The sequence below is a fragment of the Malus sylvestris genome, chromosome 17 (genome assembly GCF_916048215.2).
Source record: "Malus sylvestris chromosome 17, drMalSylv7.2, whole genome shotgun sequence".
In the NCBI taxonomy this organism is placed as follows: Eukaryota; Viridiplantae; Streptophyta; class Magnoliopsida; order Rosales; family Rosaceae; genus Malus; species Malus sylvestris.
Genome location: NC_062276.1, coordinates 22,126,783 through 22,149,815, shown reverse-complemented (window position 1 = coordinate 22,149,815; position 23,033 = coordinate 22,126,783). Strand labels below are relative to the sequence as shown.

At 34.7% G+C, this 23,033-nt stretch overlaps 2 protein-coding genes and 1 long non-coding RNA gene across 3 annotated transcripts in view; 1 reads left to right on the top strand and 2 right to left on the bottom strand.

The window, feature by feature from the left end:
* The window catches only part of LOC126612382 (NEDD8-conjugating enzyme Ubc12-like), a 52,330-nt gene that overhangs the window by 309 nt on the left and 28,988 nt on the right, over positions 1-23,033 (bottom strand). The window lies entirely within an intron of this gene.
* Positions 483-1,745, bottom strand: LOC126612391 (NEDD8-conjugating enzyme Ubc12-like). The gene is made up of 4 exons (XM_050280807.1): positions 1,614-1,745; positions 1,397-1,510; positions 995-1,103; positions 483-886 (listed from the first exon to the last, which is right to left on the bottom strand). The coding sequence occupies exons 2-4, from the start codon at positions 1,503-1,505 to the stop codon at positions 847-849; spliced, it is 258 nt and encodes an 85-aa protein (XP_050136764.1). The 5' UTR covers positions 1,506-1,510; positions 1,614-1,745; the 3' UTR covers positions 483-846.
* The window catches only part of LOC126612399 (uncharacterized), a 172,387-nt gene continuing 163,073 nt past the window's right edge, over positions 13,720-23,033 (top strand). The window contains exon 1 of the long non-coding RNA XR_007619044.1: positions 13,720-14,200. This is a non-coding gene — a long non-coding RNA (uncharacterized LOC126612399). The remainder of the gene's footprint in view (positions 14,201-23,033) is intronic.

The following is a 23,033-nucleotide window of genomic DNA, read 5'->3' as shown; positions in this document are numbered from 1 at the left end:
CAGGCCCAACCCAAAATTACAGGATATGGATCAAACATGCTGAAAAACTGATTGCAATTTGCATTCATGCATCTTTGGGAGAAGAACTCGCATACAACTAACATGCTAAAGTGATGATGTTTTAAACTAATCATGAAATGTTATGTCAGTAAATTAAAGCACATGACGATGCATAAGGGATTGGGACACCGCCACTATGTAGTCCCATTTCTCTGAAGTTTTATGTTTTCATGAGTTTAATCTAATACTCCGAATGAGCAAAATGCTAAATCATACGTATAATAGTTATGATTTTATACATGCACCCGCAAATTATGGGCTGAAAATTTGCCACAAGACAAGACCGTAAATGATTGAGGTTGAACTGGGAGACACGATATGTTGAATTGTTGTTTTATTAATAACTGCATCCCCAAATTATCGAACCATCAACAAAAAAAGGCCACGACAGTTAAATTGAAATAGCAAGTCAAAACCAAGCCTTAACATGATGCCATCTTATTAATGGAAGGAAGATCAAAATTACACTAATACACACTCTCCTGCTACAAGTATGGGCTGAAAATGTGCCACCAGACAATCCCCACCAAGTACTCACCTGAAATGCAGAAAACACCCAAAAAACATACAAACCTTCAACCTCATACAACCATGGTTGGACCACGAAGAAGCAAAACCCTAGATAAACCAAATCAGTAGAAGTCACCCGTTTTGCACCCAGGAAAATGGGCCCCTCCCACCCATATGTTTCCCTCGATCGATTTTCTCACGTTCAAACCAAACAATTTTGGATTGTCCCTCAAAAGATCAGCTGCTTCTTGATTCAAGGGGTCCTCATGATTAGGTTCATGCATGAAGAAATGCAGGATTTGAGTTCACAACACCCCTGCGACAAGAGGTACAAAATGTCGGTGTCAGCAAGATGACATCGAAGTTGCAAAATCCAAACAACGTATAGAGAGCCAAATGAAGCTTCAGATCAAAGGTTACTTACATATAATATCCCCGATAAGGTGTAATGGTAATCTCAAAGTCCATCAAATCATCCTTTCCATTGGGGAATGAAATCTTGCATTCTTCTGGCATGTTCAACTCACTTATATCTACAAGACAACATCATAATACAATTGAAGGACAACAACAACAACAACAACAACAAAGCCTTTTCTCACTAAATAGGATCGGCAATATGAATCCTAAAACGTCATTGCGTTGATTTCTGTGTCATAATACAATTGAAGGACTGGTTGAAGGAATTAAAATAAACACAGAAACCTTGCCTTTACGTACGTTGGAGTTAAACGTGTATTTAGGAACTTAATATGCATGTAAGCGTATAACTTTGTACCACGTTGCAACAAATCATAACATATATACATCCTAAAATCATATTTACCTCTATGAAGACGCAATTCTCCTGCACTTTGCTTCTTTACGAGACCATTCTCCTTTGCGTTTTCAGCTGTTTCCTTTTGCTTTTCTTTCACTTTAAACAATCTGATCATGGTTTCTGTAATTAAAAGAAAAGCACAAATTTAAAACGGGTAATAAGATGAACCATACATGTCTGTTGTAAGTGTTAACAATTTGTGAACAAAAACATCGAAGAAAACCTGCTCGACGAAATGCCGCAGAAAAGCAAAAGGAAAGGAAATGGAATGGGAAAGCAAAGATAGGAGAGGCACAATGAAGACGGCCAAGGAATGAAACGGATTTATAATCTTCCTTTCTTCTCTATTCTTGTCTTCCTGCTACTGGTTCGTGCGGCCATAGGCTTCTCTTTCCAAAAATACAAATCATATCAACATGCAGTCGACTGTATTTGGAAAATAAAAAATAAAAAATGTATTCGAAAACTAAAAATACAAATCATATCAACGACATGTGGTCGGCTGTATTTGAAAAAAAAATTCCAAAGTACAAATCATATCAATGACATGCCGTCAGTTGTATTTGAAAAAATAAAAATAAAAATGTGTTCAAAAATTAAAAATACAAATCATATCAACAACATATCCTCGACTGTATTTGAAAAAAAAAATAAAAATGTATTCGAAAACTAAAAATACAAATTATATCAACGACATAACATTCTAACTTCCGTTTACGGAGGTATTTTTCTGCTTTTTATCCTATATGCTTGTATTATTTACTTAGGACAACCTGCGGAGGAGGAGAATGACGCTCAAGGACAACCTCTGGAGGGGGAATGACGCTCAGCTGAGCAGCATTCCCCCTCCGGAGGTTGTCATCCTCCGCAGGTTGTCCTAAGTAAACAATACAAGTATATAGAATAAAAAGCAGGAAAATACCTCCGTAAACGAAAGGTAGAATGTTAGCCAACTCGGGATGTTCCATTTCAGAAAGGTGGAAGAGAGAAGAGGGAGAAAGAAGAAGGACAGAGAGCGAGTTTACAGAGAAGAGGGAGAGAGGAAGGAGATAGAGGGAGCGAGTTTACAGAGACGAGGGACAGAGGAATGAGATAGAGGGAGTGAGTAAGAGAGAAGGGAGGGAGGGAGTGAGTGAGTGACTATAGCTGTAAATATAGGATTTCAAACGCAGCAGCTGGTAGGAATGGGTACTAAAAATTCCTTTGGACAAATAAAAAAGGAAAACAGAAAATCAAAAAACATGTAGCCATTGTGACCGCAACTGTATACTGGTGCAAAACCTCCTTAACCTAAAACTTAATCCCACCAACCACTATCCCTCTCAGTCCACTGATATCCAGAATACCATTATGCCCTTTCATTCCTTTTGCAATTAACTTTATACATTTTATCGATACTATTACTGTTTTTGTCCATGTAGTCATGCAAGTATGTAAAGAAGCTAAATTTTTAAACCCGGTCACTTATATACATTTTACGCAAAATGTTACTGTTTTTTTTCATGTATCGTACAAGAATCATAAGATCGGTCATGCAAGTTGAAATAACATATTTGGATATGTTCTAAATTCACTTAACTTGTGGAAAGAGAAATTTGAACTCGAATGTTCAAGATTTCTTTGCATAAGCAAATATCATAAGATCGACCGTGCAAGTCGAAACAACATATTTTACAAGTATGATTAATATAAAAATCAATGAACAAACTATATCTAAAACTAAAATACAGAGTTGACAACACATTTTATAATTTAATAGAAAACTATCAGAAATCAAAACATGTTGGTATCGACATAAGTTAGGTGCACACTTTGAAAAAAAGATTATATCGAAAATTCCTAGTTATCAGAATCTCTCAATCCATTCAAATTTTCATTTCAACTTTTGAAAAAACATCAAATTCGAAATTTTTGTGTAGAGATTCAAAAAAATTTATTGTCAAAAATTAAAATCTCATTCCGACTTGGACCCCTAGTTGAATCTTATTATTTAAATCATTAAGATATCAAATGAGCTTTGACACTTTAAGAAGTGGAGATAATTAGTAAGTGATAATCGTTTGACACAAACAATAATATTATATGTAAAACCTTTATTTGGATTCTGGCAATAACAAAATTCTTTGTTTCCACATTTTTTTTTGGAAACGCCAGTTGAACCTATGAACTTATGAAAGATGTGACAAGCTATGACTGATTGATCACAGGCTGAGGGAGGGATGACTGATTGACCGCAGGCTGAGGGAGGGCCACAACTTTCATTTACCTATGGTAAGGACTCTGTCACGCATTTTTCTCTGGTGAGGGTGGGAGTGGTTGGGTCATGGTGTTTAAGTGGGCTTGGGAGGGAAGGGAAGAGGCTGGCTTTTCTGCTGCTTCTGGTTTTGATGAATTTACCAAATTAGCCTTGTTTTTGGACTGGTGTGTAAGACCAAGCAACGACCAAGTCAATTTAAAATTAGATATATACAATAATTTTGGTGACCCAGAAAATTACTGAAATATTGTGATGGTGTGTCGACAACGCAGACCAAGCACTTCTCCTCTCAGTACACACCAAGCACGGCAACGCAGACCCTGTCTCATTCCAGACTGATTTTATCGTAGCACGATATTATCTGCTTTAGGCTCAGCTTGCACGATTTTGTTTATGGAAAAACACAAAAACTTCTTAGTGGATCATCCATCTTTGGATTGTTCTCGCTCGAACTCATTTAACTTCGGAGTTCCGATGAACTTCGAAGCCAGTGAGGTTTCAAAAGGTCTCGTAGTAAATGGAGGTGAACATGTATATATAAGGCATATCACTTTCTCTCTGTTGATCGATGTGAGATGTTGCAGACCCAACATGGAACAGATATACCCACTGAAATTTTTGGCCTTTTGCTGGGTTTTGGGTTGGAAGAGAAGTAAACAGAGCCTATAGGAGGAACCAATTAATATGCAACTCGAAAACGAGTTTATCGAAATAATAAATATCATACTATTCTCATATAACAAGTTTGGGATGCAACTGTAACACAGAATACAGTCTATGACCCGTCAAGTCAGAGACAAAAATGGCGTCGCTCGGGTTAAGCTATGGTTGGATGCTCATTTACTCTGGTCTAGCTCACCCCGCCAGTTTCATAAAACAAGGTTGATGTTTTTCTTTTTTGTTAATAAAGTTACACGAGTGTAACAACGGGAACTAGTTTTTGAATTTGTCGTATCATTTTGTATTCAAAGCTATGGAACTAAAATTGTGAACCCATATTGTTCCAAGAATACATGAAGCATATATGCTAATTAAAAAACACGATTTTTACAAATAATTATCTATAAGCAACAATTAAGCTTAGACGGGCTTGGCCCCAATGGCCCGAAGACATAACAGTTCGCCTCATTCAATTCAACCAACGATGGACTTGTAGCTTATTTAAGGGTACCCCTTATTTAATGAAGTATTCAACATCTTGAGTTTGATTCTCACCCTTAAATATCGCCCGTCTCGATCTCTATCTCTCCCTCTCATCCATGGCTGTTGAATAATTGCTGGAGGATATTGAGACGTAAAGTAAAGAGGGGAAGTGAAACATGCAGGAAACTTCCATCTAAAAGAAAAATAATTATATTTTCAATTTTAACTTTGATCTTTATATTACGACCATGGGATTTTTATCAAACGGATAAGAACAGAAGCTCAGGTAAGTGTCCGAGGAAGATAATTAGGACTACACAATTCTTTCCCTATATGGTATTCGTTGACCACAATCAATCTTCAATGTTTCACACGGTAATGTCCTCTGTTCAATTTTTGACGCTTGTGCATACACAATAATGGCTATGGAGGCTAAAATAACTCGGTAAGTCTTTTTGGACTCCAAAAAAATAGACTACCTTGACGAAGCAACCAAATGCTTCTTAATTTGAAAAATAAAATAAAATTAGTGGAACTTTTTAATTTTCCTATTTATGTCCCATCCTCTAATATATGAATATATATTTACGCAAAATATCATTATACCCTTACATTCCTTTTGCAATCAACTTTATACATTTTATGGATACTCTTACTGTTTTTGTCCATGTAGTCATGCAAGTATGTAGACTAGCTAGATTTTTAAACTCGGTCACAAATATACATTTTACGCAAAATGTTACTATTTTTATTCATGTAGCTAGTGTGCATCACAAGTTTGACTTTCACAATTGTACATGTGCACGCTTTTTTTGTGTCGTACAAGAATCATAAGACTGGTCATACAAGTTGAAACAACATATTTAGATATGCTCTAAATTCAATTAACTTGTGGAAAGAAAATTTTGAACTCGAACATTCCAGACTCATTTACATAAACAAATATCGTAAGACCGACCATACAAGTCGAAACAACATATTTTCGCAGGCAATATTAACACCAACATATCTACTATTCTTGCAAACCAAACACCAGCTTCTCCCTCACATTTGCCCGGCACCTTGCTCTCTCACAATACAAACCAAAACAGCGAAGCAGCCACCTATTGCTAGACCAAAATTGTTGGAGCAGGCTTGGTGTTGTTATTGAAAACAATTCCAAAAAAAAAAAAGCCGTATGAGGCGGCATTGAATCGGAACCCGAGATCGTCGTGTTTGTCATCTCCGGGCCATGACCTGTTTTGTACCCCTTTGGACAAACAAAAAATGAAAATAGAAAAACAAAAAACAAGTGGCCAACCTCCTCCTCACACCTCAGTTGGAAATTGGGATTTCAATTCAACTTTTTTTAAGTATATATGGTATTATTGTCTCGTAAAAAACATTGTTAAATTCAATCTCCGATTACGATTTTGACTGTTCTCCTATTACAATTTTATCCATCATAACACACATGATAACTTGTAGAGATTTTTGAAAATCTATCAGGAACAATGTTTGGTATAACAAAATGTAATAAAAGAAAACTAATGAAACAAGTTTGAAAATTTTGAGTTTTAATATAAAAATAAAACAAAGGGTACAATGAATAGTAACATGATTGACTTTTTAGTGTAAAAATGTGATTTTTCGTTAAAGTGAACAATACTGTAAGCTTTTCGTTAAAGTTCCCATGTAATAACTTAATTAGTTGAAAAGTTAAAAAAAAAATCTACAAATTGCATTAGAACATTTGGTGTAATGTGTGTTTGTGTATCATGCTAAACCTATTGTATCAGAGACATCAATCAATTCAAGAGCCTTCAATCTCTCTCTATATCATCTTCTTTTGAACTAATCTTTCATTTTTTGCAATGTAGCTAACAGTTCCACAAGATAGATCGTGAGTACTGAATTCCATCTTCTAGTTTTAGCCTTTTAGGTTTGGTCTGTGACCGAGAGCTTGGTCTTGGAGACTTGTTAGGAGAACTCAACGAATTCTTCTCACATCTAGGTAAGACATTGGTTGGCATTTTGGCATTTTGGAGGAAGTGTTCGGTGTGCCCATTTCAAAGGAAGTGTTCAGTGTCAGGAAAATGACATGGTATACCAAGTGTTATAAGACAAATATTTGAATATTTTTTTAAGTATTCAACCCTTGGTGTACCTGACATATTATCGGCACATTAAAAAATTTCTCAACAATTTGATGTTGTCTTGGTTTTTGCTCGGAGATTAGTTATTACTATAATGGTAAATCTTATTTATCTGTATTTTCGTTTTTTAAGGCTTATCGAAAATAGCGACACAAGGAGACTTATAATCCATAGCGTTACTGAGCCTAGCATGGAGATTTCCAAGTGCAAGTTATGCTCAATAGGGTGGAACGATGTTCATGATCTAATGTGACAATTCTTAGGCTTCGCATAAAACATTATCCCAGTAGCCGTTTTTTCATGCAGTGTTTGATATGTCTTTGTTAGGAAAATGGACTATATGAAACGGGATTATCATTATATTGACGTCTTGCTACAATAATAAAAAGTTATTGAATCAAGACTCCACACGACATTAAATCTATTTTATATAATTTGATCCCAATGTAGGTATGTTCCGTTCATGAATGATTAAATGTAGTAATTATATTAAATATGCATGTTCACATGATTTATATATGTATTAAGTGCATATAAGTATGACTGTATGAGAAGTAAACAACTTTTATAAAAAAAAAATAAAAAAGCAAATCTTTCCAACTAAAAAAGGGAAACAAAACAAAATTTAATTAAACTAACCTATCAAAGATTAGGTACGAACCATACAGGTGCAGTATGCAACTGGGATCAAGAACGACTCTTGGGGCAACTAAAATGCCTAATTCTCTTATTTGTGAAGGAAAATACTCCAAAATCACATCCGGTTGAGTCATAAATCAGGTAATCAAAGGTAAAATAAATATTGTTTCTCTCAACCTTCTGGCCATAGGATACTATATAACGGCGGAATGGTGATTAAAATGGAACTGGATCCTCTGAGGCAAACCCTAGGGATCATGCTGAGAGACAAACATGGGTCATTCAATTTCAATTCAACGGTTACAATTATTATAACTTTAAAAGGAACTCCCTGTTTGTAGTGTTTGTCGCTCAGCAAGATCCCGAGGGTTTGCCTCGGAGAGAATCCAGGTCCGACTAAAATTACCTTTTTATCTTTTTGTAGTATCTTTCACTACGGCTTTATTTGTTTTTTTTGTTAATTATTATTTTTTTTAATTTAATTTTAATTTTTCTTATGAAAAATCATAAACAACTCCATAAATGCAGAATCCTTTGCTAGGTGAACGAAATCACAGCTATTGTAATGCTCTACTATTGATCCATCATAATCAATTAATTTGTACTGATTGGACGTCTCCACCCATCAGCCACAGACCTGAGGTCATAGTCTGAGGAGATAAGCTGCCTACATCGTACCAAAATGGTAGGAGATAAGCTGATCTTGTCCAGTCTTAGCTAGGGGGTACCTACCCCTCCACCCAATCAATAAATTCGGATCTTGAAATTTGATCAAACGGTTAAAAACTGGAGATTCCTTTAAAAGTTATAATAACTTTAACCGTTAAATCAAATTTCAAGGATCCAAATTTATTGATTTAGTGAAGTCGGTGAAAGAAATCCGGAGATGGTCAATTTCCCAAGTTTTACACCCATTGACAGGGTCACTAGGTACCACCTCCTCTTCACTCCTCAATTGGAAATCTGGAATTCAATTCAACCTTGTTCAAGTAGATATGGTATTATTGTCTCCTTAAAAACATTCTTAAATTCCATCTCCTATTATGATTTTGACTGTTCTCTTATTACGATTTTATCCGTTATAACACACGTGCTAACTTGGGAGATATTATTGAAAATATAACGAGAACAATGTTCGTACATTACTCTAGCTACCTTAGCCACACCATGTTTCATAAAAAAATAACATAGAACTTAGATCAATCACTTGAGTTACAAACATGCATGTTGCATCTAATCCTAACCTTTTATTTTCTCAAGTACCGTTGTGTGAAAGCTTTGAGACAACCCACGTTGAGGCCCATCAACTTTTTACAAGATCCAGCCCAAGTCAAGAGACCTAGTGGGCAGTCATAGCTGACTAAACCTCTGGTTACCCACTGAGTTGAGAGTGCTGATGTGTCCACTTTTAGACGTGGGACTTCGGATTCTTTCGTTTCATTTTTTTTTCTATGTCCTCTGGATTCATTTACGGAACCGCCATGTCACAAAAACGTAACCATGCCACATAAAATTTTCATTGTATCAAAAACACGGTCTGGCATACTAAATATCATATTATAAACAAACAAAAAATCATTTTGAAGTGCTCAATTACTTATATAATAACACTTGGTTATCAATTTATGTTTGCGGTACAATAAAGTATTCTCTATTCAACTATTCACACACCCTAAATATCCAAAAACCCATTTCCTGCCTCCCGGCTAAGTTGCAGGTAGTTCTATCCTAAATATCCAAAAAACCAGTATTATTTTCCCTAACTTAAGTAGGATGGTGCATGTAGTGTTACCGCACAAGACCTCCAATTTTCTAAAACCCTCAAGTTTTTAGTCTAACAGAGACAATGAATCTAAATCCAATGATGTATGTACAGTCTGTGAATGGTGTAACCATTTTTATTCATGTAGCTTGGGAGCATCAAAATTGACTTTAATACACAATTATACATGTACACTTTTTTATTTATGTCGCACAAGAATTATAAGACCGACCATGCAAGTTGGTGAATACTCCACTTTCATCTAACTTATGAGAAAAAAGATTTGAACTCGAACGCAAGTGACATATCCCAAACCTACGACATGCTTGGGGATTCAAACCTGCGCATATAGATTTTCAAAGATTTAATTCGCAAAACTGTAAATTCGGAAAGTGCAAAAGAACAATATAAGGAGCAAAAGTAAATTAATTGGTGCTATGTTCAATTAATATAGCGGATGCAATCTGCGATTATATTAATTAAAGCCCAAATAACGAGGAGTAAATATTAAAGGACATTTTTGTAACTATTCGAGATTTATTTGTTTAATATATAGTTCTATTATATTTAATTAAAGTGCTTTGTTAATTTTTATTTTTTCATAAATCAATGAAACATTATAATTAAATTCTATTTCTCAAATAAAAACGGGTACATCTTAAAAATCTAATAAGATAACCTGATAATTATATGTACCCAGACCAATTTGTGGTGCTAGGTTCGTCTTCACTAAGATTCGAGATGCCATGTCCGTCATCATGGAAAAGATTTCTTCTTCTTGTCACTTTCCTTCATTTGTGCCTTCAAAAAGCTTGTGTGTTTGGTGATGCTTTGTCGTCAACCTTCATGAACATAGCTTTTCGATCTTTTTTATCAATCTCAAGTTCCTTGCATACTCAACTTGACTTCTATAAAATGAACCACTCTCCCTGTCAGTCTCACCTCTTAGCGTCGTCTTTTGGGAACAACATTAGAAACAAGCTTAATAATTCAGTATTTTAGGCAAAATTTTCACAACTTTCCAACATTTGTGATGGTTGAACCTTGTGATGAATTTGGGCAAAATTAGGTACCAACTGTTTGCTTGCATCAACTAAAACAAATAAAGTGGGAAAAAATTAATTATTTCAAAAAAAATAAAAGTAGGTGCTAATAAAAAAATTAGAAAATTTTTTACCTCATCCCCAATATTTGTGTCACCTTGATAAATTTTCACCGCTTTTGTCTGAGCATCTCTATATTTGCCTAATACAAAACTCAAAATTTTTATCATATTAGTAACTAGTAAGTGCACTTTTCCTACGACTAGTTCCATACCGACTGCTATAATTTTCATGAAATTTCTTCCACACAAGAAAACATCTTTCAGCGATTAACCATGCAGTTTCGGTTTCGACTCTACCGTCAACGGGATATGCCATTTTCGTAAGCACAAACAAAATAGGAATGTAATCAATAAAATAAGAATGTAATAAAAGATTGTACATAATTTCGCGTGCTTGCTTTCATTTCTTGATCGAGCTATCATTAGTTGATGAAATTTTAGACTAATAAGATGACCTATTCCAACAAGTACTTAGAGATTATTTGCTGACAGAGACTTAGATAATTAGTCCGTCTCAAAGCAATGCTGTTTATCTAAATTGAAAGTGCTCATTGGTCGGCTAATTCTATGACTTCAGTGTTGTTTATCGAAATTGAAAGTGCTCATTGGTCCCAGCATGCTTCTATCCTATGCATCGGATTCTTCAAAACCATTTTCCTACATTTATGGGAAGTATAGGTTACTTGTTTAATTTAAATAACAGTCAATCAGCCACTCAGTATTATGATTTGGTGATATTCATCATAAGTAAGATGTTTTAGGTTCGAATTGCGTGGATGGTGAATTTGATGCCAAATTAGGTTGATCATTGTGTGGTTTAGCCAAACTCCCCTCCATTTAGTATAAAAATAGAGTGCTACTAAACTCACCCCATTTCTCATCCACCTTGTAATCAAAATGTTATTGACATATATTCATTTTAGAAAAATACTTTTAAACCCTTGTTTATAATTGGGCAGCTGACATGTAAATACTGCGCCACCATCAACTACTATAACCACTTCAATGGAGAAACTTTTGAACACCCACAGATTTGAACCAAAAAAAAAATTGTTGGGTTCTAGGGTTTAGGTTGGATGACATTCATTGAAATCCCAAATGAGGATAGGGGTTGGGGGCTATCTAGAGTAATTATTATGGGTTGGCCATGTAGTTGGAGAAGGATTTGGTTATGGCGTGAAAAGGGGGACAGGTTTCGGTGGCAGAGGGGTAGGTATCAGGAGAGAGTGTGGTGGTGGGTAGGGGACAAAGATATTGATTATTGAGACGTGGTGGTGGATGGGTTGCGAGATGGGGATGAGTGGGCAGGCAGGTTGGGGCTTCGGCTGCACCGTGAATGTGGTGCTGCGATTAAGGATGGGATAGATTAAAAAAAATGTATAAATTTTTTAATATATATTAAAGGTTACTTTAGAAATAATAAAGGGTGAGAAAATAACATTTCAATTTTTTAATTTTTTAAGGTGAGTGAAATTAGAATGTTGCTGGAAAAATAGGACAATGAAGTTGGTCTATCAACACTCTAAAAATAAATCGATGTGCTAAAAAATAATAATAATAGCAGTCAACCATTCTAGATTTCATATTTGGGAGAGAAAAACTGAATATGGCACATGAGGAGGGAAAAATAATGAAAAAGAAATAAATAAAAAAATAGCATACAGATTTTGAAAGAAATAAAAAGAACGAGTAAGAAAGAGCTATAAATTAAAAATGTAAATTGTTATTAGCACTCCACAAATTATATTTTTCATTCCAAATTTTTTATGATTAAAAAAAAATATATATATATATATATATATATATTTGTGAAGAATGTAGAATAAGATTTTTGAAGTACTAATAACAGTTTTTATTCAATTCAAATTACGTGATTCTGTAATTTTGGTTATGTTTATGCATTTAATTATTTATTTTGGAGAAAAAAAAAACTTACCATTTACTCTCTGTTTAATTTCCTATAATCGAGGGGAATCAATACCATTTTCTCCTTCTCTTGACATAGCTGCAAAATTTGGAAAATAGAGCTAATTCACCGGGAGCATAAAAATATCTTCCAATAAGTTGACGGTGTTAAACCATAGAGATACCTTCCAATAAATTAGAATACATATTCTCAAATATCTTCCAAATTGTTGAGGTCGTTAGTGTGAAACCAGTTGGCTAAATCCTAGGCTAGGCTGTTGACAAACGAGAATTAAATTTACAATTTTAATTATGCTTTGACACTAAAAAAAATGGAAGACAATAAGTAAATTAGCATTTTCAATGTGTAATGAAGAATGCTTATTATATTATTAGCCTGAAAACTGAAAAATTATAGGGAAAATTAGAAATAGGTCCAATTTTATAAACATATTTTTGAAATAGGTCTAATTTTTAGTGACTTTTGACTTTTGAAATAGGTCCAATTTTTAGTTACTTTGGACCCATATCAAAATACCCCAAAATTATAAGGAAAATATGATCAAGTAATTAACATATTTTGAAGACCGATTTGTGTTCCCAACAATAAAAAGATTGAACCCAGATATAAGAGCTTTGATTTACTTTGCATTTCGGTTATGGATGGTCTAGAGATACATCTTGTTTCATTGGTCTTAATGAAAAGAAATTTCAATCGAACATGTAATTAGTCATCAGTACGCGCTACTCACTAGTCCTCGATATGTTGATATACTGAGGTGGGTGCAAGCTCTGGGCACAAGAAAGAAGATGGACAGATATGAGATGACCTTCATCTACAAATCATTATTATTACTTTCCTTGTTGATCTAATGTTTAATTTCTTCCTAGAAAGCAATTGAGCAAGCAAACTGAAAAAATACAATGGATGTAGCTAGGTTACCAGAGAGGAAGAGAGAGGACAAAAAGTTGAATTGAATGGGCATGTCTATTGGGGGTTTGTATGCTATGCAACTTTCATGTGCCCCAGAAAGTGAAGGGCCTGTTTCTGGGATGGTGACAACTAACAAGGCCGAGCCCTCTCCTCTCTATCTTTCCAACCCGAAACGCATTGATGTGAATAATGCAGTAGATAAAAAAAACAACAAAATAGTACGTACTGAATAAGATATCCCCATTACTCTCACCTACCAACCTCACCTCTTTTCTTTTACCAAGGTATCCCCACTACTCATGCCAAATTATGCGATCACACAACATATTTTAGCGGATATTCATAGGTCATTACAAGGTTAATTTGGGAAGTGAGAGTCAGGTAATTTGAGACATGAAAACCCTAAAACCTTTCGCTTCTCTAACACTATATAATAACACTACCACCTTCCCAATTCCAAATCATTTCATACTTCCTTGAGACCCTCATCTTTTCCCAATTCATTCTGCAATCTTCACGCCTCACTCTCTCTCCCTTCTCAATTCCTCCTAACTCTCATCACTGCAAGGATATACTTCCTTCTGAAACACAAGAGGCTTTAGCATCATTTTCCAACTATGAAAATGTATTTTATCCCATATCTGAAATGTCGTAATTGCTTCTGTTGATCCTAGACTCAATAATTTGTAATTTATTTTAAGATTTATGTATAAGATTTGCTAGTGTGATAAGAAATTTAAAGTCGGTGAAAAAAAAAATGCAGAGCACAAAAATAACAGGATTAATGGTATGCGGACTCTTTCAGGATCCTTTATGATATGTCGACAACAGTGGTCAAGAAGGGGACCAATTGCTGAACAAGATATTGGCGGCAGTGGTCAAGAAGTGGGAGCTGTTGCTGAACCGGAAATCAAATTCACCACCGCAACAGTATGCTTCCATGTCTTTCAATGCTTCTTTATAGCACCATCTATTTTATTAATTCTAGCTTTCGCGGCCATCACGTCCCCTATAGATTACCTTTGTACCATAGTTCAATATGTGATTTGTGATATAATTATGGTGGAGATCATTTGTCGATTTAAGTAAAAAATCACCCCAAAGATTGTCAAGTTCTTAGGAATAAGATGCATCAGGGAAGCAATAGAGATATTTTTATAGGCTCTGGGTCTTTATTTACAAAATATTATAGATCCCGAATGCATAATTTGTGTTTTACCCTAGTATGTTGTTCCTACTACCTGGTTTCCTATGTCTTATTTTTGAGACATAGTGGAGCCCTAAGTTTTCTGCATTTTGCCCTAGGGATATATGCTGTAATTCTAGTGCGTTTTATAAAATTGACGGACGGTGGAAAAAATCTTTAAGGTTATGAATATGCATTATTCGTTCTTTCAATTACAACTTGCATTTCTCTATTTTTATTTAAAAGTCATTAGGAGAATGTAATTGAAGGGATTGTGAATCCACAAAACTTTGTTTTTCTTTTCATTTTTAGGTGTATCATAATGTTTTTATTTTTAATATGTACCATTTTAATTCGCAACCCTAATAATGAGAAAATATATGATACACCTAAAAATGAAAAAAGGTCTATGGATTCTCAATCCCTTCAATTACAGTCTCCTGATCACTTTTAAATAAAAGTAGAGACATGCAAGTTGTAATTGAAAGCCCGAATAATGCATATTCATAATCTTTCAGATTTTTTCCACTGTCCGTTAATTTTATAAAATGCATTAGAATTACAGCATTTATCCCTAGGGCAAAATCCAGAAAACTTAGGGCTCTACTATGTCTAAATAATAAGACAAAGGAAATCAGGTAGTAGGAACAACATACTAGGGTAAAAAAACGCACATTATGCATTCGAGATCTATAATAATATGTAAATAAATACCTAGAGCCCATAAAAATATCTCTGTTGCTTCCTTGATGCATCCTATTCCTAAGAACATGACTATTTTTTGGGATGATTTTTGACCTAAATCAATGAATGATTGCCACCATAATTATATTAGAGATGGAGCTGTGTATGAAGGTATTCTATGGGGGACGTGATGGTTGCGGTAGCTGTAATTAGTAAAATAGACAATGCTATAAAGAAGCATTGAAAAACACTTAAACCCTAAACCATACTGTTGTTGTGGTGAATTTGATTTTCGGTTCAGCAACAACTCCCGCTTTTTGCCACCCTTGCCGACATCTTGTTGATCTCGTCTACGACGACCGCGTGCTTGTTGATGACGGCCACGGTCGCCCCGCCCCTGTTGATCGCGGCTTACTTGTTGACCTTGCTGACCATTCCCCTCCATATCCTCCAGTGGTTCTACGATAAGAATAACAGGCGTACAAGACAAACAAGAGGAAAATAGCTCCGTAAATAGAATGGATAATGATAACTAACTTATGAATTGTTCGTGTCAAATGATTATCACTTACTAATTATCTCTATTTTTTTTTATGTTCCAACCATGAATAGCTAATGGTGGATACAACATTCGGTTTGTGATAAAGATGAAATTATTTATTTCAGGTAAGCTAGAGTTCAACTCTTATGATATCTTTATGATTTAAATAATAAGATTCAACTAGGAGTTAAGTCGGAATGGATTTCTAATTTTCGACAATAAATTTTTTGAATCTGTACACAAATATTTTGAATCTGAATGTTTTTTCAAAAGTTAAAATGAAAGTCAGAATGGCATTTTGCAATTCTGATAACTAGGAATTTCTGATATAAATTTTTTCAAAGTATGCACCCAACTTATTCGAATACCAAAATGGTTTGATTTCTGATAGTTGTCTACTCAATTATAAAAATGAAAAGTTAATTCTCGTTTGTCAAAAGCCTAGCTCTAGCCTAGATTTTTTAACTCAGTCACGTTTATACATTTTACGCAAAATGTTACTGTTTTTGTTCATGTGCTCGTGCGCATTACAAATTCGATTTTCGCAATTGTACATGTGCACGTTTTATTATGTCGTACAAGAATTGTAAGACCAATCATGCAAGTTGAAATAACATATTTGGATATGCTATAAATTCAATTAACTTATGGAAAGAGAAATTTGAACTCGAACATTCCAGATTCCTTTGCATAAACAAATATCATAAGACCAGCCATGAAAGTCGAAACAACATATTTTCGTAGGCAATATTAACACACTAGAAAACGTATGATAAATAGTGAGCGAAATAGGTTTGATTACTAAATGTGAGTTTATTCATAAATTTTAGTTTTGTTGTTAATTCCAACTTTTACTTGATGATAATTATGAAATAATTACAAACAAAAAAATAACAAAAAAACAATCCACATTTAAAGTTGGTTTTAAGTCATATGAAGTTATTTGAGCTCAAATAAAATTTCTCTTCTTAAAATCTAGGGAGTTTTGTTAAAACACTGAAAATCGTAAGAGGGGTATATATTAAACAACATTAAATTAATTTAATGATTAAAATTTTAATCATTCTTACCTCTCTAACCGAACACCAACATATCTACTATTCTTGCAAACCAAGCTCCAGCTTCTCCCTCACATTTGGCCGGCACCTTGCTCTCCCACAATACAAACCAAAACAACGAAGCAGCCACCTATTGCTAGACCAAAATTATTGGAGCATGCTTGGTGTTGTTATTGAAAGCAATTCCTGAAAAAATAGAGAAAAAGAAAAGAAAAAAAAAAGGCGTATGAGGCGGCATTGAACCGGGAGTCGAGAACGTCGTCTTTGTCCTCTCCGGGCCATGACCTGTTTTGTACCCCTTTGGATAAACAAAAAATGAAAATAGAAAAACAAAAAAACGTGTAGCCAACCTCCTCCTCCCACCTCCTCTTCACACCTCAATTGGAAATTTGGATTTCAATTCAACTTTGTTTAAGTATATATGGTATAATTGTCTCCTTAAATACATTGTTAAATTCAATCTCCAATTACGATTTTGACAGTTCTCCTATTACAATTTTATCCATCATAACACACATGATAATTTGGAGAGATTTTTGAAAATCTATCAGGAACAATGTTTGGTACAACAAAATGTAATAACTCAATTAGTTGGAAACTTAAAAAAAAAAAAAAGAATCTACGAATTGCATTATAACATTTGGTGTAATGTGTGTTTGCATATTATGCTAGACCTATTGTATCAAAAAGATCAATCAATTCAAGAGCTTTCATTTTTCCTTTTCAATCTCTCTCTTGTTTCTCTCTATATCATCTTCTTTTGAACTAATCTTTTATCTTTTGCAACGTAGTTAACAGTTCCATTAGATAGATTGTGTGTACTGAATTCCATCTTCTAGTTTTAGGTTTGGTATATGATCGGGGGTTTGGTCTTGGAGACTTGTTAGGAGAACTCAACGAGTTCTTCTCACGTCTAGGTAAGTCATTAGCTGGCATTTTGGAGGAAGTGTTCAATGTGCCCATTTCAGAGGAAGTGTTCAGTGTGTCACGAAAACGGCGCAGGATACAAAGTGTTATAATATAAATTGTTAAATTTTTTTTACGTATTCAACACTTAGTGTACTTGACATATTCTCATGACACTGAAAATTTTCTCGACAATTTGATGTTGTCTTGGTTTTTGTCTTTGAGCTCGGAGATTAGTTATTACTATAATGGTAAATCCTATTTATCTGTATTGTCGTAGTTTTAGGCATATCGAAAACTGCGACAGAATGAGACCTATAATCCAAATGGTTACTGAGCCTAGCATGGCGATTTCCAGGTGCAAGTTACGCTCAATAGGTGAAACGATGTTTCATGATCTAATGTTACAATTGTTGGGCTTCGCATAAAATATTGTCCCAGTAGCCGTGTTTTCTTGCAGTGTTTGATATGTCTTTGTTAGGAAAATAGACTATATGAAACATGATTATCATTACATTTACACAAAACAATAACATTATCCATCAAGGTTGCACTAGGTGTTAGTCAGACGGAGGCTAAGAAAAATTACACAAAAACAGTAACATTATCCATCAAGGTTGCACTATTTATACAAAATTGCAATTGTATATGAATATATACATGATCCTCAAAACAGCAAATAATGACTTCATCTCTCAATTATTTACACAAAATTGCAATTGCATATGAATATATATATATATATATATATATATATATATATATATGCACATATATATGTGTGCGTGTGTGTTTGTGTGTATATATATATCAATGCATAATACATAACATTACTACAGGTACGCAAATTTAAATTGCCATGATCGATGTCGCTGTTGTGAGATCTCAAACCAATTATTTATTATCGTGAAGAAAAATTAAACAACAAAATAATATGTAATTAATTCAAAATACTATTATAACTAATGACATCTTAACGTTTAATATGCAAGTAAGTCTCTCTTCGCTCGGTATAAATAATGGCGAATGATGATCTCCTTATTTAGGTGTGAATTGGAATTTCTATTGCTTTATCATTTCTCTTTCAAAATTTAAGCTGTGCTTTAATTGGACAATGGGATGCATGCCCACTCGGTACTAAATCACACATATAATTATGTAAATGCAATCTCTATACTGCCTAATACTTTCGTGGCTTTTTAGCCAAAATGGTCTATGAAATTTGTATAACTTCTCACTTTGGTCCTTGAAATTTGAAATCAATAAAAGTGGTCCATGAGTTTGTCTACCATCAATCATTTTGGTCATTTCATGAAAAAATTTCATTAAATAATGCTAAAATGACAAAAACACCCTTACTTTTTGTCAAATCATTTGGTCATTGTTCATTAAATTGAGGGTATTTTTGTCATTTTGCTCCTTATTTAACACAATTTTTCATGGAATGACCAAAATGATTGCTTGTGGACAAACTCAAAGACCACTTCTATTGATTTCAAATCTTAGGTATCAAAGTGATGAGTTATGCAAATCTCAGTGATCATTTTAGCTAAAAAGCCTACTTTTGTTGGGATCTCATTAATTTAAGTCCATTTTTGTATGTTTGGCTGCTAGAAAAGAGTACAAAGACTACATCTCTCATGTACCTCATTTTATATATGAAATCAGGAATGGTTTTGCTAGAACAGAGTGCAAGGCTCTTTGACGTTTTTGCATTGTACTAAACGCTACTGTATTCTATATTTTAATCCGGTCACATGTATACAGTTTGTCTAGAATTTTATTATTTTGTTTCATGTAGCTCGGGACCATCACAATTCGACTTTCACGATTGTACATATACACTTTTTATTTATACCGCACAAGGATTATAAGATCAACCATGCAAATTAATATAATATCTAGATGCTCTAAATTTATCTAGCTTATAAAAGAGATTGTATTAAATACATATATTCACATTAGTTATATATGTATTAAGTGCATATAAGTATGAGAAGTAAACGATTTTCATAAGAATAAGAATAAAAAAGCAAATATTTCCAACTAAAAAAGGAAACAAAACAAAATTTAATTAAACTAGCCTATCAAAGATCGGGTACGAACCATAAAGATGTGGTATACAACTGCGACCAAGAACGACTTTTGGGGCAACTAAAATGCCTAATACTCTTATTTGTGAAGGAAAATATTCCATAGTTACATCCGGTTGAGTCATAACACGAGTAATCAAAGTCAAACTAAATATTGTTTTTTTTCTACCTTTTGACCATAGAGTACAATATACGGCGGAATGGTGGTTGCTCACAAATAATACCCGACCACCAAGTTCAACAACCTCCATCCATTGTGGACCAGCATCAATATCACACTCCAGTTTGAACACTCGAAATCCTTTAGTCTTAGGTGGCTCAGTGTAACTAAGGGCTGATTTGGTATTGTTGTGCTTTGACAAAAAGCTGCTGTGAGAATAAGCGGCTGTGAAATAAATCAGCCGAGTGTTTGGTAAATTTTTTTGTAAAAGTGCTTTTGGAAAAAAAGGCAGTCTGATAGTGGGTATTTTCATTAAAGGAGCACTGTAACTCTGTGTGCTTTGAAAAAAAACTAGTTTTCCAAAGCTGTAAATAGCTGCTTTAGCTTTTTTCTTTGATTTCAGCTTATTCTCACACCAGCTTCCAAAATAAGCCTTTTTTTTTAGTTTACCAAACACCTAAAACCCTTACAGCTTTTTTTCATGAGTGTTTTTTTTTTAAGCACCTCAATCCCAAACCACTCCTAAAGGTCTTTCCAAGCATGATCTTATGCCAAGGATCGGCTATTAAACATGTTTCTTGTTTAGGCTTGTAGTTTGGATTGAGGAGCCTCCAAATGTTATTCTGGACCTTCTCATTCAACAAACAATATAATTTTAGGAAAACTAATGAAAATGACTTGAAAACTTTGAGTTTTAACGATAAGGACAAAATAAAGGGTAAAATAAATAGTATCAAGTTTGACTTTTTAGTATAAAAATGTGAATTCTCGTTAAAATAAACAGTACTATGATCTTTTCGTTATAACTCTTTATAATTTTTCAAGTTAATGATGTCGACTTTTCCTTCCAAAAAATAAAAAAGCAACTCCATAGATGCAAAATCTTTTGGCAGGTGAACGAAATCACGGCCATTGTAATGCTCCACTCTTGATCCATCATAGTCAACGAATTTGTATCAATTGGACGTGTCCACCCATCAGCCACAGACCAAAGCAACGAGGTCATAGTCTGAGGAGATAAGCTGCCTACATCGTACCAAAATCGTAGGACAAAAGCTGATATTTTCCAGTCTTAGTCTTAGCTAGGGGGTGTCTACCCCTACCCCCAAACAACAAAAACAAACAAATTTTAGAGAAAACCTCTCGGTACTGTATATTTTAACGAAAAATTACATTTTTACACTAAAATATCAATTATGATATTATTTATTTTACCTTTTATTTTCTCTTTATGATTAAAACTCAAAGTTTTCAAACATTACATTAGTTTTCTTAAAAAACAAAGCTCCAAAAAAAGGGTTTAGGACATCTATAGCCTGCAGCATGGCATATCAGAGGGATAAGGATTGTCTGCCCTCCACTTCTGATGCCCTCCCCGTGCTCTTCTGTTTTGTGTGGTCATGGTTAAGCCACGTCAACATTTTATATTGTTTTTTTTATATATATAATAAGACAAAAATGAATAGTAATATAAAATGTTGACGTGGCTTAACCGTGATTACACAAACAGGAGGGCACGGGGAGGGCACTGGAAATGGAGGGCAGACAATCCTTGTCCATATCAGAGCCAGACACGCAGTCTGCGCCTGAGCCTATAAAACAAAGACAAGTCCGGCTTCTAAGCAGTCGGTGATCTGCCATCAATAATTGTTGTACAGGCGTGACATTTGCTGAGTCCAAGTTCTATGGAGTAGGAACTCCCCTCCTAATCTCTCCCCCCTTCCATCACCTCTTATTTAAACGGTTGCAATTACGCTATGTTTATATCTTGTTTTGAAAATTTTATATAGAAAATAAGGCAAAAAGAAGAGTGAGAGGAGGGGATGTAATGGGATGGTAATAGGAAGGGAGAAAATCCTACACCCATTGGCAGGGTCACTGGGACCCACCTCCTCCTTACTCCTCAATTGGAAATCTGGAATTCAATTAACCCTATTCAAGTAGATATCGTATTATTGTCTCCTTGAAAACATTGTTAAATTCCATCTGCTATTACGATTTTATCCATCATAACACACGTGCTAACATGGAGAGATTTTTTAAAATATAACGAGAACAATGTTTGTACATTACTCTAGCTACCTTAAGCCACACCATAGTTCATAAAAAAAATAACATACAACCTAAATCAATCACTTGGGTTCCAAACCCGCATGTTGCATCTAATCCTAACATTTTATTTTCTCAAGTACTGTAGTGTGTAAAAGCTTTGACACAACCCACGTTGAGGCCCCATCAACTTTTACAAGATCCAGCCCAAGTCAAGAGGCCTAGTGGACCGAGTCATATAGCTGACTAAACCTCTGGTTACCCACTGAGTTGAAGTGTTGATGTGTCCAATTTTTTTTTTTTTTGAGAAACTGGATAAATTCATAACCAGGGCCGGAGCTAAAACACAAGGAAGCCTACCAGGAGGCAACAACCAGAGGAGAAAAATAGAAAGCAGTGAAGATGGGAGTACATACTAAAGACACAGCACCAAGTGCCAAACGTCACCCCTTTCACTACCAAAATACAATTATAGGGGACAAGGGAGACCATCCTTGTTCAAAATATGAACCAATGACGATGGGGGACGGCTAATCCAAGTAGACCCGCACATCTCCGTGTTACTTCTCGACGCCAAGCGGTTCGCCGCCAGATTGACTGATCTCGGAACCCAAGACCAGCGGCATGATTGGAAGATATCCTTAAGCCTTAAGATTTTAGTCAACGTAGGATAAGCCTCCTAGCGACCAGAGGACATATCATGAGCCAAAGCAGAAATGTTCTCTTTAGAATCTGATTCAACAATAATTCTATGCAAGCCCATAGACTTAGCAAACTCACAACCATACCAAATGGCAAGTGCCTTGAAGTGTTCATTTACTTATATAATAACACTTGGTTATCAATTTATGTGTGCGGTACAAGAAAGTATGGGATGTGGTATCCACACATCTCATTTTACTTCTCATACACCCATTGATAAATTATGTCAGTTGATATTCTTCAATTCATCCAATCTTACGATTGAAAATTAAAAAGGTATGTGTGAGAAGTAAAATGGGGTGTGTGAATATCACACCCCTAAAGTATTCTCTGTCAACTATTCACACACCCTAAATATCCAAAAACCATTTCCCGCCCCCCGGC